The sequence below is a fragment of the Grammomys surdaster genome, unplaced genomic scaffold (assembly GCF_004785775.1).
Source record: "Grammomys surdaster isolate TR1022 unplaced genomic scaffold, NIH_TR_1.0 185, whole genome shotgun sequence".
Lineage (NCBI taxonomy): Eukaryota > Metazoa > Chordata > Mammalia > Rodentia > Muridae > Grammomys > Grammomys surdaster.
This window is the reverse complement of record NW_021604630.1, coordinates 14,804,527-14,820,829: the sequence shown is the minus strand read 5'-3', so window position 1 is coordinate 14,820,829 and position 16,303 is coordinate 14,804,527. Positions and strand designations below refer to the sequence as shown.

The following is a 16,303-nucleotide window of genomic DNA, read 5'->3' as shown; positions in this document are numbered from 1 at the left end:
GTAAGAACTAAAAGTAAGCAGCATCTTTCAGCTCAAATTCAAAGGACTTCACTGTGGGCTGGGGATGAAGGGACGAAGGCAGTTGAGTACCGGACAGTCAGTGACCTGAGAGACTCCACAACTCTAGCAATTGGGACACAGTGAGAAAGCATGTCTGTACTGCACCCACAGCAGCTCAGTAGTGTAAGTCCTGTAATCTTGAGAAGGTCAGACCCAAACTTGCTGATAATTTCATTTGTCACACCAGGGGTTTCCATGCCATCCTGGACATCTATCATGTGGCTTCTGCGTCACTGGAGGGATGTCACAAATTAAATGCAGTGGGGTCTATCTAGTTCAGGGACACGGATGGCAGGAAAGCTTATGGTCCTAAGATCCCGGGCACAGATGAAGATGCCAGCTTTAGAGGATCAGGAGCCTGAGCAGGGACATTCCACAGCATCTGGGACAGGTGACCATCAAAAAGAAGAGGTGCGGGAGGTAAAAATCCAGGCCCGGTTCCTGCTGCAAACCCCAGTTCACAGTGTGTTGGCCATCCATCATGTGGGCTCTTCCTCACTCTTGAGAATTCATTTCCTACCTTCCTCCATTCATCTCTTCTTTATCTTTCTCATGCTCTCTCTTTAAACTTTTAGAATATTGTTTAAAATGTTGCTATACATCTTCCATTTATTTTCCTTTAATTAATCCTATTTTGTTAAAACCACTTTTAAAACTTTTTGGTTTATAACCAGTGAGATGACACAGGCAGTAAAGTGTTTGGCACCAGCACTGACTACCTAAGTTCAGTATCCTAGAACTCCTATCATGGAAGGAGAGAACCAATGCCTGTAAGTCGTCCTAGTAAGTTGTCCTATGATTTCAACATGTGCACTGTGGAATACACACACACAGAGACAGACACACACACACAGAGACAGATACACACACACATCCTTTCTGGTTTAGAGCATGTTTGCCTTTACTGTATTACTGTATTAGTTGTTTTCAGTGCTGTGGAGAAAAGTGGAACTTAGTTTTCTCTTACTTCTTATTTCTGGTTCATTTGTTGCTGTTACTATGCTGCCTCCTATAGCAGAATTTTCCCCTAATTGATTAAATAATAAAGATGACAAGAAGCCAACCACTGGGTGAGGAGGAGGGCCTTCCAGGTCTGAGAGAGAAGAGGGAAGGCAGGAGGAGTGGACTTCCTTTTTTGGAAGTTGGGAGAAAGGCAACCAGCATAGGGGGTGGGGGGCCTGTTAGTTCTGGTTTCACTAGGATCTGCCACCAGAGGATTTCTAACAGAATAGTTGGTGAATTTAGGATGCTAGATTCCATGCCTAGCAGTTGTGTTATATGTTGATTCTAAACTAAGATTCTCTGGTGTTTTCCATCTTTCAGTGACTCAACTGAGCTCTAGGAAAGGTAATCATGGCAGAGCATGGGTTTGCAAGAGTTCGCCCCAGCTAGCTGGGAAATTTGGGAGTGCTGAGCATATTTGGCAGCAGCCAGCCTTGGGGAGAGCTATCTCAGAGATCTGGAGAGGCCTTGGCAAGGGAAAACATGCAGTCTAGGCTCAGTACCAAGCCGTGAACAGATCAAGACCGCCGGCTGGTGCTTAACATGTGATAGCATTGATTGCTTTTAAATATTACACGCAACACCCTCCCATTTCTCCCAACCCCCAAGAATGGATACCACTCTCAGAATACATTGTGCATCGTGCAGATGCTCTATTAATGAGCTGCACTCCTCGTCCCCCCAAAAGCCACTACTTTTTGCTCTGCATGCAGCCCACCTCATCAGCAAGAAGATTAATTGAAAGAAGAAGTTATGTTTTGATATTGGTAAAAGTAACAGTAAAAATAAATATCCAAGGCTATGATCCAAGTAAGCATGGCTAGAAACTTTTGTAAACCCACTCTGGATTCCTGAACACACAGCGAAAGCACAGCGAAAACCACAAGTCTGCGGACAGTGCATTTACAGCACAGTTGCTCTTACACATTCTAGATATGAGGAATAATCATGCAGGGAGCGTGTGTTCTATGGTCTACAAAGGCCTGAGCCACTAGAAGTGTCCTACTTTTGTGCACTATGCAGAGAATGGAGAAAGCACTAGCTCTCTTATGAAAGCAAACACACTGAATAACAGAAGATTTCTCAGGAGAAATTTTAAAGGCCACCAGAATATATATGGATATACTTCAAGACTTGGAGGATGCAGGCAACAATATTACTCACTAGATCCACTAAAGTCATCCTTGAAAATGAAGGTAGGAACAAAGACCTTATGAAGTATGCATAAGCAATTCATGACCCCACTGCAGCAACAGATATGCAAATGAGAAAAAATTATACATCACAAATCAAGAAAATGACGAGAATAAATTCAAAGCTTTCACTGTAATCTTGAAGGGAAAAGATAGTAACTGACCAATTAAAGGACACAGACTGACAGACACAAGGGTTGTCAAACCAGATTCAATGTTTTCTTTTTTCCCCTCTTCTAGAATATATCTCACTAGCAAATACATTTAAAGACTAAGAATAAGAAGACAGAAAAAATTCTACACAAATAGAACCCAGGAGCAATCAAAAGCTCTATGAGGTGGGAAAGCAGGTTTAGAGCCAACATTAGCAAAAACAAACAAACAAACAAACAAACAAACAAAGTAACTACATACTGGTAACTGAAATGCATATGCACTGAACATTGCTATATCCAACTGCATAAAACAAGCACTACTGGACATAACTGGGCAGACAGGCCCTAATACAGTAATAGGTGATCTTGATACCTCATGGCCATCAAGATGTAAAATATAGAGCTGGAAAAAACATCAAAATGTACATTTAAACTATACTACAAATAACATGGTATTAGTAGACATACACAGACTACCACATCCATCCACTACAGAATACATTCTTTTCATAAGTTCATAAAACTGGAACATTCTCTAAAATAAATATTTGAGATCACAAAGAAAGTCTTAATATATATTTAAAAAGATGAAATAATGTCTATATTTTAGCAGATTGTACAAAAATATAGTAAGAAATCAACAGTGAAAGAAACTACAGAAACAATACAAACATGTGGGAATTGAACCATACATGTTTGATTACTAAGTGGATTCTTATATAAATCAGATGAGAAGGAAAATGTTTATAGAAGCAAATGAAAATGGAAACACAGGGTATTATAATCTGTAGGATACAGCAAAAGCCCTTAGATGAAAGTAGTCAAAGTAACCAGTCAGACCTAAAACTAAGAGAAAGGAGTAACAACGATCAGGGTTGAAATTAATGGAATAAAACTCAAAAGAATTTACAAGATAGGTGAAAGTTTATGACAATGATCTAAAGACAATAGCTAAGTATCTTCCCTCCAAATCCAATTACCTCTCCCAGATAAGGATCACAATAGAGAAAAGGAAAAACTACCGCACAAATCATAGATCATAAGAACATCATCATCTATATTCAATCTTAACACTGGAGTCTCAACAACCTACCATTATATGCCTGTTGACATGAGAATACATGAATGACATTTATGTCACTCCTATACTAAATACCTAAATCTAACTGAAAGAAACACCAACTCAAGAGCATGGGAAATTATATGTATCAAGATCTTGGATTCCTTTTGGTTTTTTTTGCTTGTTTAAATGTCATTGTCATTAAAACAAACAAAAAATCATTTAACTTAACATGAGAATGACAAAGTAAAAGGAACTAACTGGTATAACAATCAGATAAACAGATCAACACTGACTAGGTCGAGTGACACTAGAAAGAGGGCCTCAGACTGTGTATGCATGATTTCATCTTAAAAGCCTTCTACCAAATTAGGCCTGTCACTGGACCTCCTTTCCCTCAGTCTCTTCTTCATTTTTGTCCCCCAGGTTCTTTTAGACAGGGAAAATTCTGCGTCAGAGCTTTTGACTGTGGGATGGCAACCCCCTCCCACACTTAATGCCTTGTCTTTCTACTGGACTCTGCAAGTTTCCCCTCCCCACTGTAGGGCATTTCATCTAAAGTCCCTCCCTTTGAGTCCTGAGAGTCAGACTCTCTGGTCTCTGGTACTTTCTAGGGGGTCCCCCACTTTCTATCCCCTGGGGTTGCATATTTCCATTCATTCTGCTGGCCTTCAGGGCTTCACTCCTGTCTCTCCTCCTCGCCCCCCCCCCCCATAGCTGATCATATTCTCCTTTTAGCTTCTCCCTCCCCTCTTCCACCCAGGTGCAACTTGGGATCCATCTCAAGGAGAGGCTCCAAGACCTGATACTACTACTGATGCTATGGTACGCTTACAGACAGGTGCCTAGCATGGCTGTCACCCAAGAGGCCCAACAAGCAGCTACTAAGACAGACACGGATATTTTCACCCAACCATTGGACTAAAGCTGGGGACCTCTGTGGTTGAATTAGGGAAAGGTTGAAAGAGGAGGAGGAGAAGGAGGAGGATGACCCTATAGGAAGACCAGCAGTCTCAATTAACCTGGGCCCAAGATCTCTCAGACACTGAGCCAACCAGGTAGCATACACTGGCTGGTATAAGGCCCTGATAGATATAGAGGAGAGGACTGTCTGGTCTGGCCTCAGTGAGAGAAGACACAGCTAACCCTTGAGAGACTTGAGGCCCTAGAGAGTGTAGAGGCCTAGTGGCATGGAGAAGAATCCTCTTAAAGACTTGGGGGAGGATAAATGTGATGAGAAACTGTGGAAGGGCAGACCAGGGGGGAGGCCATGACTGGATTGTGAAAAAAATAAAATTAAAAAAAAATAGTACATTTCTGTACAGATAAATGAATGGAACTGGAATTGAAATAAAATGTCAACAGTGGTCCTTTTAAGTGGCAGAATTGTTTATTTTTCCCACCTTATTTTTTTCTAAATAGACGATACATTGCTGTAAGAATAAAAACTTGCAAAAACAAGTGGGAAAAAAAAGAGTCTCCTCCCGAGTTTAGGCATGGCACTGACTGACCACTCCAGTGCAGACGCCCCTGCTGATGTAAAGTCCTTCGACCTTTACTTGAAAGAGAACAAAAGCAGAAGTGGTAAATTGTAAAATCTTTTGTAAAGATTTTGTAAAACGTTTGCAACGAGTAACACTGGTGTCAAATATTCTACTGTCCCAATTTCTTGTATGTTTGAAATTACAATTGGGGTAGAGATCAGAGATTAAAGCAAGACCTTAAATGCAGAATTCAGAAAACAGAAAAGAGATCAGGAAAATGCTACAATGTCAGATCTGGCAGTAATAGACATGGCAAACAGTAGAGAACTGGGGACAGACAATCTGACAAAGAAACTACCAACAAACTGAACTTCTACCCATGCCTTCAACATAAAACTAAATTGCTGAAGTAAGGAACAACTACAGAATTGTTTCTACTTTGAAATTAGTTAACGTTTTCCCTAAAGTCTAAAATGTATCTCATGTATATCCTTGTCTCAACCATGAGACAAACAGAAAGGGACCACAGGGGGACTTTCTAGTCTGTGACAAAGTGAAGTGCCTTGTTCAAGGAGGTAAGCAAGTGACTGAAACCTAATAGCTAAAGCTCTCAGGGACTGAAGTCTCCAAACCAGTCACAATGGGTTTAGTTAACATGCAAGCAAAATGTAATTCATAGATAGTTTTCATCTTATCTGCTAAGTGAGAACCTAATCCTACAAGTGACTGCACTAGAGTAAAAGGACTCCAGTGAGTTCTGCCCACATGGCTTTGGCTCAGAAACTAACACTGGACCTTCAGAGCTCTTGCCTTAAGACAAAACTTCCATGACTATTAGTTTACAAAGTGCTGGCTGATGCATCTAGACCCAAGAAGACTAGTATCTTGGTTAATTACACAAAAGCAAGGCACAAGTTACAATCCACAGGACAAGGACAAAAGCATCCACTTAAAGAGTCCTCAAGTCACAGATCCTCACCCTGGCTATGTGACTTCAGATAGATTATCTAATCTCTCAGCTTTAATGTCATTCATAAAATAGATTTTGTCAGATATACCTTTCAGAAGAAAGAATCATAAGTGTGTACATATATGCACATAAACACATAAATACGTGTGTATGCTCTTATGTGTATATACACATATATAGCCAGCTAATAATTTGTCAAAATATATTTGTAATTTACTATTTCAGTTGAAGTACAATAATACTGCATTAATCTCTAACATGTCATGATTGTATTTATATATAAACTTTGCTTGATTCAAAATGAAAGTTTTTACTTTCCTTCAATTTGATTTTTAAAAAAATCTACTGATCCCTAATATCATCTTTAAAAGGAGCTGCCTTGTTCCTAGAAGAGTCAGTCCTGAAGATGAACAAATGCGTGTAAGAACACATCTGAGCAATTATGAGAATATTCCCTGCACTGTGATTTAGCAAAGGAAGTTTGGAGCTAACACTTAAGGGAGCTGAGAATTGTCCTGAATAGTCATAATTAACAATTTTATTTGGCCAAGGTCTTTGACGTTAACCAGGAGCAAGGTGAGAATTGAATTCTGAAAACTGAGAGTCAACTGACTGTGAAGGAAGAACAGGATGACTTGTGAAGGACTCAAAGGAACTCGGAAACTCAGTGACCAGCCTCTCTGCAGGCAACCATAAGTGTAACCAGGACTCAGGGCCAATAGAACTTCATCTTCCTTAAAGAGAAGGAAAAGGCAGTAATGTCTCAAAATGGAGGGCATAGATTTTTGAAAAAGTACTAGGAACTTTTTAAAGACTATACAGAATTGTAAAATATTAAAATAGGATTGTAGAAATCATCCATCATTACACTGAAAAGAGAAAGAACGAGAAAACCTCATTCGTGTGGGGGACAAGGGAAGTCACTGCTGAAAGGATGCCATCTCAGAGTATCTCCAACACCCTTTTGAGGCCCGGTTCATAATGCAGGGATTTACAATAAGGCATGGAGACACACACCTGCAATCCTGACACTGGAGACTGCAAATTTAAGACCAACCAAGGCCACACAGCTACTCTCAGGTTATCCTTAGCTATATACATAGTGAGCTACATACATATACAACACACACACATAAAAACGATGGTATATAACTCAATTAGCTACAGACAAGAGACATGAACAGGTATTTCGCTGAAGGTTTCTAGATGACAAACAAAAATATAAGATGTTAAAGATGAAAAAGCATGTAAAATGGCATTAATCATCACTAGCCATTCTGAAAATGTTCTGTTGTTTTATTTGAACAAGCTAAATATGCCAAATCAACAATGCTTGTGATAGTAAATGCTTTGGGCTTAGAATTAAATCAGATTTTTTTTAATATATACATATCAAAATTTGGAAAAAGGGATCAAATCCCTTTTGAAATTCATTTGTTTCAAAGTAATTCCCATGCACCTGACACAAACCTACAGGTAATTTTGCAAAACAGTGTGCCTGTGGTCTAGCACAGACACACAGATAATAAACTGAAGAACATCTGCACTATGAAATTATTAGTCAGTAATAAAAAGAACAAGCTGTTGATAAATGCAACAACTTGGGTAGTGTTTGAAGGAATTATGCTAACTCAAAAAGAAAGGCAATTCCAAAAGATTCTACAATGATTAAATTTACATAACATTCTTGAAATAACAAAATTATACAAATGGGAAATCAATTAGCTAGCTGCCAAATTCAAGCCACAGACTGAAATATGGAGTAGATAAAGCTGTAAAAAAAGAATGGGGATTTAACCACGCTGTAACTTGACAGATCAATGACAAATATTTGCTTACAATGTGGTATTGTAGTTCTGCAAGCTATGACTTCTAGAAGGTACTGGAGAAGCCATATACAGGAAACTATGGTTTGAATATGTGTCCCCAGATCCCTGTGTTGACAGCATTAGGTATGTAGCTACTGGCACTATCGAGAAGTTACTGGGTCATGAATGCACATAACTTCATATGTGTGTGTACACATGTTCAGTGTGTACGATATATATTATTTAAGTGATTTGATCCCCTGGTAAATCCAGAGCTGAATGGACAATTAGGAGGTGGTTTCTTACGTGAAGAAGAAGGTTTCTGGGATATGCCTGAGAACTTTACCTCAGCCCTGGATCCTTGATTTGCTTTGGACCGCCTCCCTTCTACTGCTACAGGCCCAAATCACAAAACCAATTGAAAATAGAGTGTAGTCTCTGACAGCCTGATCCCAAATTAATCTTTCCCTGCTTTCCATTGCTTCTTCTCAGATATTCTGCCACAAAGATATCAAGTAACAGAGAGAATGTCTGTATTTCTTCTTACAAGCTCTTAGGGGGCTCCACCAGTATCTCAGTACGTACTGCACATGGTTGTATTTATTCTTGCCAAAAATTTCACCCAGACAAATACTTCACTCTTTTCAAATTGTTTGCTTCTGTCATCTAGTACAAAGTTTTCAAAATGATTAGAAGTACCAAAAAGTTAAGTGGACTTCCCTAGGAAAACAAGAATCCCCCTTTATAAAATATTTTAAAGACAGTACACCTACTTCATAGAATGCAGCTATTGCCTCCTGATCTAAAAGACAAAACTTTATACATAATGAAGTGAAGTCAGTTTTAACAAATACTTGTTGACTCTGGTCAACAACCTGATTGACAGTCCACTATTCAACTCGTCTTACACTAAAACTTGCTGAATTTTCTTATACATGTCTATCTTACTCTAGGTCTAAGCTAGGCTACTGGTTTCTCAAGGTTTTCTGTACACTGATTACCTGCACACGGAACACTGCCGCTGAGGCTGCAGAGCAGTGAACATGACGATCATGGAGTAGTTCCGAGGCGGGGCTTTTACAAACTTCCGGAACTTGTCCCCATTCATTCGGAAGATGGAGCGCCTGGAACTCCATTCCATCAGCTGTTCCACTTTTTCAGCCAAAAGGTTCTGCAATTAAATAGAAGAATTAAAAGTTACAAGGGTATTCCTCCCTCAGATTCACTCACATCCCATTCTCTTCTGTTTCCTTAATAAGTCTATATTTGTTGTGCTACACAAATGATTCATGAGGAGCTGAAATTTTTCAGATTAGATTTCATATAAATAGAATTATATCAAGGCTATATTCTTAACCTAAACTAATCTTTGCTAATGGCCTTTCTTTCAGTAAATATATTAATTCCTCATTGACCCAACTTGCACAAAATATTTCATTTTTGCAAATGACATTAAGGACTATAAAAAGGTATTAAAGAAACTAAACTTCTGGTTCTCAGTGAAAAAAATGGACTATATTTACCCAATATTCACTCTAAATACAGGTAAAAGTTCTGTTCAATTTATTTTAAAAAGTCAGCCAACAACAGAAGCCTCTAAGAAGTGAAGGCAGACAGACTGGCTAGACACTTGAAGAATGGCACAGCACAAGTGCCCTGGAGGTCTGATGTGGTGTGGTATCTCCTAGACAGGATGCTGAAGGAGGCAGCAACACACAAGGTGATGGTGTAGATCCAACAGACTTAAGGAAACTTGTTCTGCTACTCAAAAGGCAAGGAAAGGACAAGCCATATAAGATCAAGTTAGCAGCTCTACCGAAGATGATCATCACACACACACACACACACACACACACACACAGAGCAAACTTGCGTGAGAAGCTCTCTGTCAGGAAATTTCCCTTTAAGCATTTAACATGCGATGACAGAGAAATCTTTCAAGTACAAAACTGCATAAAAAGAGTGTTGTGTAATTTTATTTATAAAGGTCAAAACCAAGAGAAATGAGTCTGCAGTGACAGAGGTAAGGAAGGTGATGAATGTAGACCAGGCAGAGATTGAATGATAATGCACACAAGGTGAGAGTTCCACTGGTACTCTGTCCCAGAGAGGGCACAGGGAAGAGAGGGCACTGAGCTTCCAGGCAGAAGGCTCATCCTCAGACCACTCACAGTACCTGAAAAAGTCTGAAAAGAAAATCCTCCATTGAGATATACTTCTGTAAGAAAAAGACTTTCCTTGCCCTCCCAAGACATGAGTGTCAGTGGTAAGAGACAGGCTTGAAATACTGTGTCTAAGCCAGCTCTGTATACAATTTAGAGAAAAACACAATCTCTTTCTCTCCCTCTCAAGAACACTCAGTGGATCCCTATGAACTCTTGAGAGGTGGCTATGCACATAAGCAGGAAGACAGGCATCTTATCTCGCTTTAAAAAAACAAAAGGCAAACAAACAAAGGCCTGAGTGAAGTATTCTGTGCCTACCAGAGCAAAGGGAAAAGCTGAATCAAAATCAAAAGAAAGGGAAGGGGCAGAAGGAGGGAGAGCACACTGGCTGAAGAGCAGGCCCAGCATTCAGGTCAGCAGAAAATGACATGCTAACTGAATGAAAGGGATTATGGGTAATTATTGGGTTTGTTGTTAGGGTTTTCAGTCAGAGAATTTTGCTATAACAAAAAAAAACAAGAACTGAATAACTTGAAAACAATTGTACCTATGTGCAGACAATCTAACTGTTAATTCCACCTGAAAGTATGAGTACATTTTCATAAGGAGATTAATAATCCTATTAAATTGAAAAACAACAAATAAAAATTAATTGGGGAGATTGTTCTAATCCATCAGCATACCCCTATAGAGAGGGTTAGTTCCCAGACTTAATTCTGAGAAGCAGTATTGGAACATACACTCTGCTCAACGTACTAGTGTTTGCCCTACAGAAAACTGGTAAGAGATTCACAAGATTTATATAAAAGATTCCAACTCTTCAGTGTAAAACTCAATGATCAACGTTACCTAAATGTTCTTTTAAGCTTTTGAAATTTAACTGATAGGTAAAATATAAATGTAAAATATCTTAAACATTTACGAATCACAATCATTAAGCAAAAACAGAAACCAGAAACTAAGCAGAGAAGTGTGTCACTGAACAGAGGGAACTGGTCTTAGAAACTGATACTTTTCTGAGTTCCTAGGACACTTTCATACACAGTCTTCAAATTAAACACAAGTATACACTTTGAATGTCTTCAAATTATAGGCGGTGGAGGAGTTTAAACACATAATTATACCAGTACTGGTTAAAACCATTAAAATACAAGTGAAGTGTCGGAATGTACTTACAAACTATCATAATTCTAGAGAATAGAAGGAATTTCCAGAGATATATCTCAGGGTAAGAACTTCACACTGCCATTAGCTCCCGAATAGGCGCCAAGTGACCCAAGTGGATGCTGTGCAAGCAGTGGATGACAGGAAGCAGTGACTGGGTCATGTCACAGCTCTAGAATCTAATGCTTAAGAAAAGGCAGTCTTTGGTTTTACATGTGTGTTTGTGTATGTGGCACAGATACATGTTCATATCTTCATGTGCAGTGATGAGGGTGAATATGTGTGCTTATGGACATATACAGAGACTAGAGATGGATGGTGCACTCTATTTTTTGAGTTGCTCCCTAAATCTGTTGCTCCCTAATTCTGGAGTCCACTGGCTGAACTTCAGAGACTGTATCATTTCCCAGCCACCACACTGGGACACAGATGTTACTCGATGCTGGAGAGTGGAACTCAAATCCTTAGACTCCTGCAGCAACTTTACTGTCTGAGCCAGCTTCTCCGCTGTGGAAACACCAATCTTTTAAAGGAATTGCTAGTGAATCTTCCCAACCTTTACCCTGGAGAGAAAAAAAAGTTTCTATTTTTATGGACCAGAAGTAAATCTGCTCTCTGGCCAGGAGGGAGATGCTAACCCAATCTTCACAGCATTTTATATAGCAATGTCCTTGAAAAGACAGCACAATACGAAGCCTGTTCACGCTTGTACTGAGCTATGTAGAAACATGAAACATGAGTGCTCCGTGGAGACGTGCCTGCAAATAATACTGAGACGCTTATTCTTTAAAACAGGCCATTCATAGGCATCATCTGAAATTCTGAAAAATCCAAACATGACACACAGGTTGTTGTTTACTTACCGTTTAGAAATTAAAGTTCTACTTCTGTTACTTATGTTTAAAGGGGAATGTAGAAATATAACTAACCTCCGAATGGAATGGGTGGGTATCTGACCCTCCACATCTGCCCTTCCCACTCTCCAATCTGGGTTCCAAGACAACACTGCATTTAGCTTCCCTACATATCCTAAAACATCCCTGACATCATTAGCTAGTTTTTGGATTGTTTTAAGGTTTCAACCCTTCAGAGGAAAGATGCACCAAGTACTTAACACAAACCTATTTACCTATCTTAAGAAATATTCCATGGGAACCTGTGATGGAGAAAACAAAGATGGAATCTAGGCTTCCCCAGAGCTATTCACCTTAGGGAACAGCACACTCATTAACTGGCCTAATCACTAATGGAAGGTCCTCAGGAAGGGAATAATTTCTATGAAGGACAAAAAAGACTAAAGAAGTTATATTTGCTTTTAACAAACAAACATACAGTAGGGCTTGCCTAGAATGGTCAAAGTTTATAACTTAACCAAATCCCTTTCAATGGTATACCTTTATACAGTTCCTCACTGTGAAATACTGATAAGCCCTCAGAACTGTACAAATGAAAGAGCCCTATTTTTTATTTATATTCTACAAACTGACAAGCATTAGGTTTAAATGCCAGGCTAAAAGTCATGTTACCATTGAAAAACGAAGGAGGGGAGGGGAGGGGAGGGGGATGAAAGGGGAAGTGGAAGGAGAAGGGGAAGGAGAAGGGGAAGGGGAGGGAAAAATAAAACTTTTATGTATTTATACCTTGAAAAAGGTAGAACTACAATCATATATAGTTTTCTCATTACAAAATTTACATTTTTTTAAAGAAACACTAATCAGTCTGTGTCATCTGGCAGATGAATTATTTATATTTCCGTTTCCAATCACAATACTGCATCAAAGCTATCTACAATGTACCGGTGTGTTAGAATGTGAGATTCACTACTCTCTGGCCAGATTCTGGTATTCATTCTCATTTTCTCTTACACACGTGCCTGTGTGTACGACTCTGAAATACTGAAAAATATCACATCATTTTAATTTGCATTAGTATTATTTTGGCAGAACAGTGTGATTTTTATTTTTTAAGTAATTTATTTATTTTTTTCTCAAATTGTAATTCATTCACACAGGGGTTATAAACACAGAAAGGCAGGGTGTGGGGAAGGGGATGACACTGGAGTGTGGGTGTTCAGGAGGAATACAGATATCTTCAGAACCAGGTATCGGCTGGGTGAAGGTTCAGGGGACAAGTCACTATGACTCTGCCTATGACTCGCTTGTCCTTATCTAAGTTGGCATTGTCTTGCATTAGTATTTTATGGCAAAGTATTTCTCACAATTATGTTCTGTCTCGTACTAATTATATCATGTTCCTTAATTCTTTGATCTAATCACAAATACAATTTAAAATTTTGCATTATCATATTTTCATTATACAAAGTGATGCTTTTCAAATGATACTCTGATTCAAGTCTATCAGGTACTTTTGATCACAGCCACCCTGCAATGCCATTTCCTGCCCTAACTCTGGACAGTTTCCTTCCTATTCCAAATAGTCCCCTTTCTATTTTCAGATTTTATGAATGAACACATACACAAACACACACACACACACACATACACACACACACACACACACACACACACACACACAAGAGTAGAGGGGGTGGGATTTAATCTATTTTTGTGAGTCTGGATTATTTTGACTAATGTAATAATTTCCAGTTCCATATCCCCAAATAATATAATTTTGTGCTTAGTATCTGAATAAAATTTCATTGTGTGTATTGTTTTGTGTGTGTGTTTTGTGTCTCCCCCCACCATGTATGAGTGTGTTTATGATCCATCCATTTGTTGATGGATATCTAGGTTTAATGTATAATTTTCTGTGCCGCAATTAGTATTAATAACTAAAAATTCAAGGAGGGGCTGGGAGAAGGCTCAGCTACTACAGTGCTAGCTATGCAGACATGAGGATCAGGGCTCAGAACTGCATCGCACATATAAAGCGTAAGGAATGATGCACTGCGCAACCTAACTCCAGTGTTGGAAGGAAGGAGGGGCAGATCTGAGAGATCACTGAACATCCTATTCAGACAATCAGTGTGTTCTAGGTTGATAAGCAACACATGCTATGGCACTATAGCTTTTTTTAGAGCTGAGGTCTATTGGTTGCAACTGCTGACAAGCTCGCCTCCCCTAACTCCCATACCAAAGACAACCTTGCTATTTTATCTAATGCATTCTTGCCCTATGACTCCTATCACAAAGCCTAGACCAAATGATGATGAACTTAACCCTCACTCCCTGAAAATATGTAAGAGTTAAAACTCCCTGTATGCTTTGCAACTTAGGGTTTGCTGTCTGACACCCATGATGTTGCCTATGGTATACTGAAACTTTGCTTGGGAAACCAAGTCTCTCACTTCATTCCCCTAACACACTAAGTAAGACCCAATGTTACAACTCTTCTATCCCTGGGAACTGAAGTCTCTTTTCCTCCCACTTCAAGCTGTAAAGCTGTAACTCTACTAATAAAGCATTTCTGAGGTATCGTTCATGCCAGTGTCCTTTCTACATGCCTACATTCTTTAAATTACAACAATACATCATAAACAAATGTCAAGGAAGAAATGTGTGTGCTTCTGCATGGTTGTATGTACAAGTCACTAAGCATAAACTTTTAAAGCATAAAACTTAACCACCACAAAAAAGACAAGACCTCTACTCTTCCTATGTTCTCAGTATCCATCTCTGAGTGAACTACTGCATGTCAGTTAGATACCAACTTTGTCCTACTTTCCACCAAGAATGAGCAGAGTAGTCACTTTCTAAGGTCTTGTCTCAAACATCTTCACCTTCTCTTAAAGTCAGCAGAACTTATTCCAGGGCACCTGTGGCTTACCATAACTGACGCATCTCTTTAATCACGACTAGAAAAACTCAAGGCAACAATACAAAGTATGCAATACTACCTAAGCCAAACTAAAATGTATCTTACCTTATTAACGTAAATGTGTTATATGGTCATCACCAAGTGTCAATGACAATTTACTACATGGGCAACAGAAACTGTAACTTATTTTTAATTTGACATCATTATCTGCCTCAATAAGAAGCTAAAAGCCAAGAGAAGTAAGTAAAAGCTTTCTAACTAATTTGAATACCTCAAGAAGGAGCCTAGATAAGACCATTTTCCAGCACCTTAGGTACCACCCCAATGGCCATACTCTATAGAGATACTCATTCCTTATGCCAGATCAAAAAGTAGGTAAATGTACTACTCAGCTTTTCTCTATCTAATATGGATATTTGTGTTGCAAGTATCAAGTGGGTTTTAAAATGGAGACTTTTTAAGCAAAAGTAAAGTTTTATAGTAAGATGATCTCTTAAAGAATTACTATAATTTACTTTAAGACACGGCTTAAAAGATTATTTAGCTTTTTCTACATCCTCACCAACATCTGCTGTCACCTGAGTTTTTAAACTTAGCCATTCTGACTGGTGTGAGGTGGATTCTCAGGTTAATTTTGATTTGCATTTCCCTGATGACTAACAATGTTGAACATTTCTTTAGGTGCTTCTCGGCCATTCAAGTTTCCTCAGTTGAGAACACTCCTCCATTGCTGATGGGATTGCAAGCTGGTACAACTACTCTAGAAATCAGTCTGGAGGTTCCTCAGAAAATTGGACATAGCTGAGGATCCAGCTATACAACTCCTGGGCATATACCCAGAAGATGTTCTAACATGTAATAAAGACACATGCTCCACTATGTTCATAGCAGCCATATTTATAGCCAGAAGCTGGGAAAAAAACACAGATATCCTTCAACAGAGGAATGGATACAGAAAATGTGATACATTTACACAATGGAATACTACTCAGCTATTAAAAACAACGACTTCATGAAATTCGCAGGCAAATGGATGGAACTTGAAAATATCATTCTGAGTGAGGTAACCCAGACACAAAAGAGCACACATGGTATGCACTCACTGATAAGTGGATATTAGCCCACAAGCTTGGAATACCCAAAATACAATTCACAGACCACATGAAGCTCAAAAAGAAGGAAGATCAAAGTGTGGATGTTTCAGTGCTTCTTAGAAGGGAGAACAAAATACTCAAGGGAGGAAATCTGGAGACAGAGAGTGGAGCAGAGACTGAAGGAAAGACCATCCGGAGACTACTCCACCTGTAGAGTCATCCCATCTACAGTCGCCAAACCCAGACACTATTGTAGATGCCAGGAAGTGCTTGCTGATAAGAGCCTGATATGGCTGGCTCCTGAGACGCTCTGCCAGAGCCTGACAAATACAGAGGCAGATGCTCAAAGACAACCATTGGACTGAGCACAG

At 39.2% G+C, this 16,303-nt stretch overlaps 1 protein-coding gene across 1 annotated transcript in view; it reads right to left on the bottom strand.

Annotated features, from left to right (window-relative positions):
* Window positions 1–16,303, bottom strand: part of Tusc3 (tumor suppressor candidate 3) — a 157,705-nt gene that overhangs the window by 86,554 nt on the left and 54,848 nt on the right. The window contains exon 2 of the mRNA XM_028768237.1: window positions 8,734–8,903. Coding sequence (XP_028624070.1) covers window positions 8,734–8,903 — 170 coding nt within the window. The remainder of the gene's footprint in view (window positions 1–8,733; window positions 8,904–16,303) is intronic.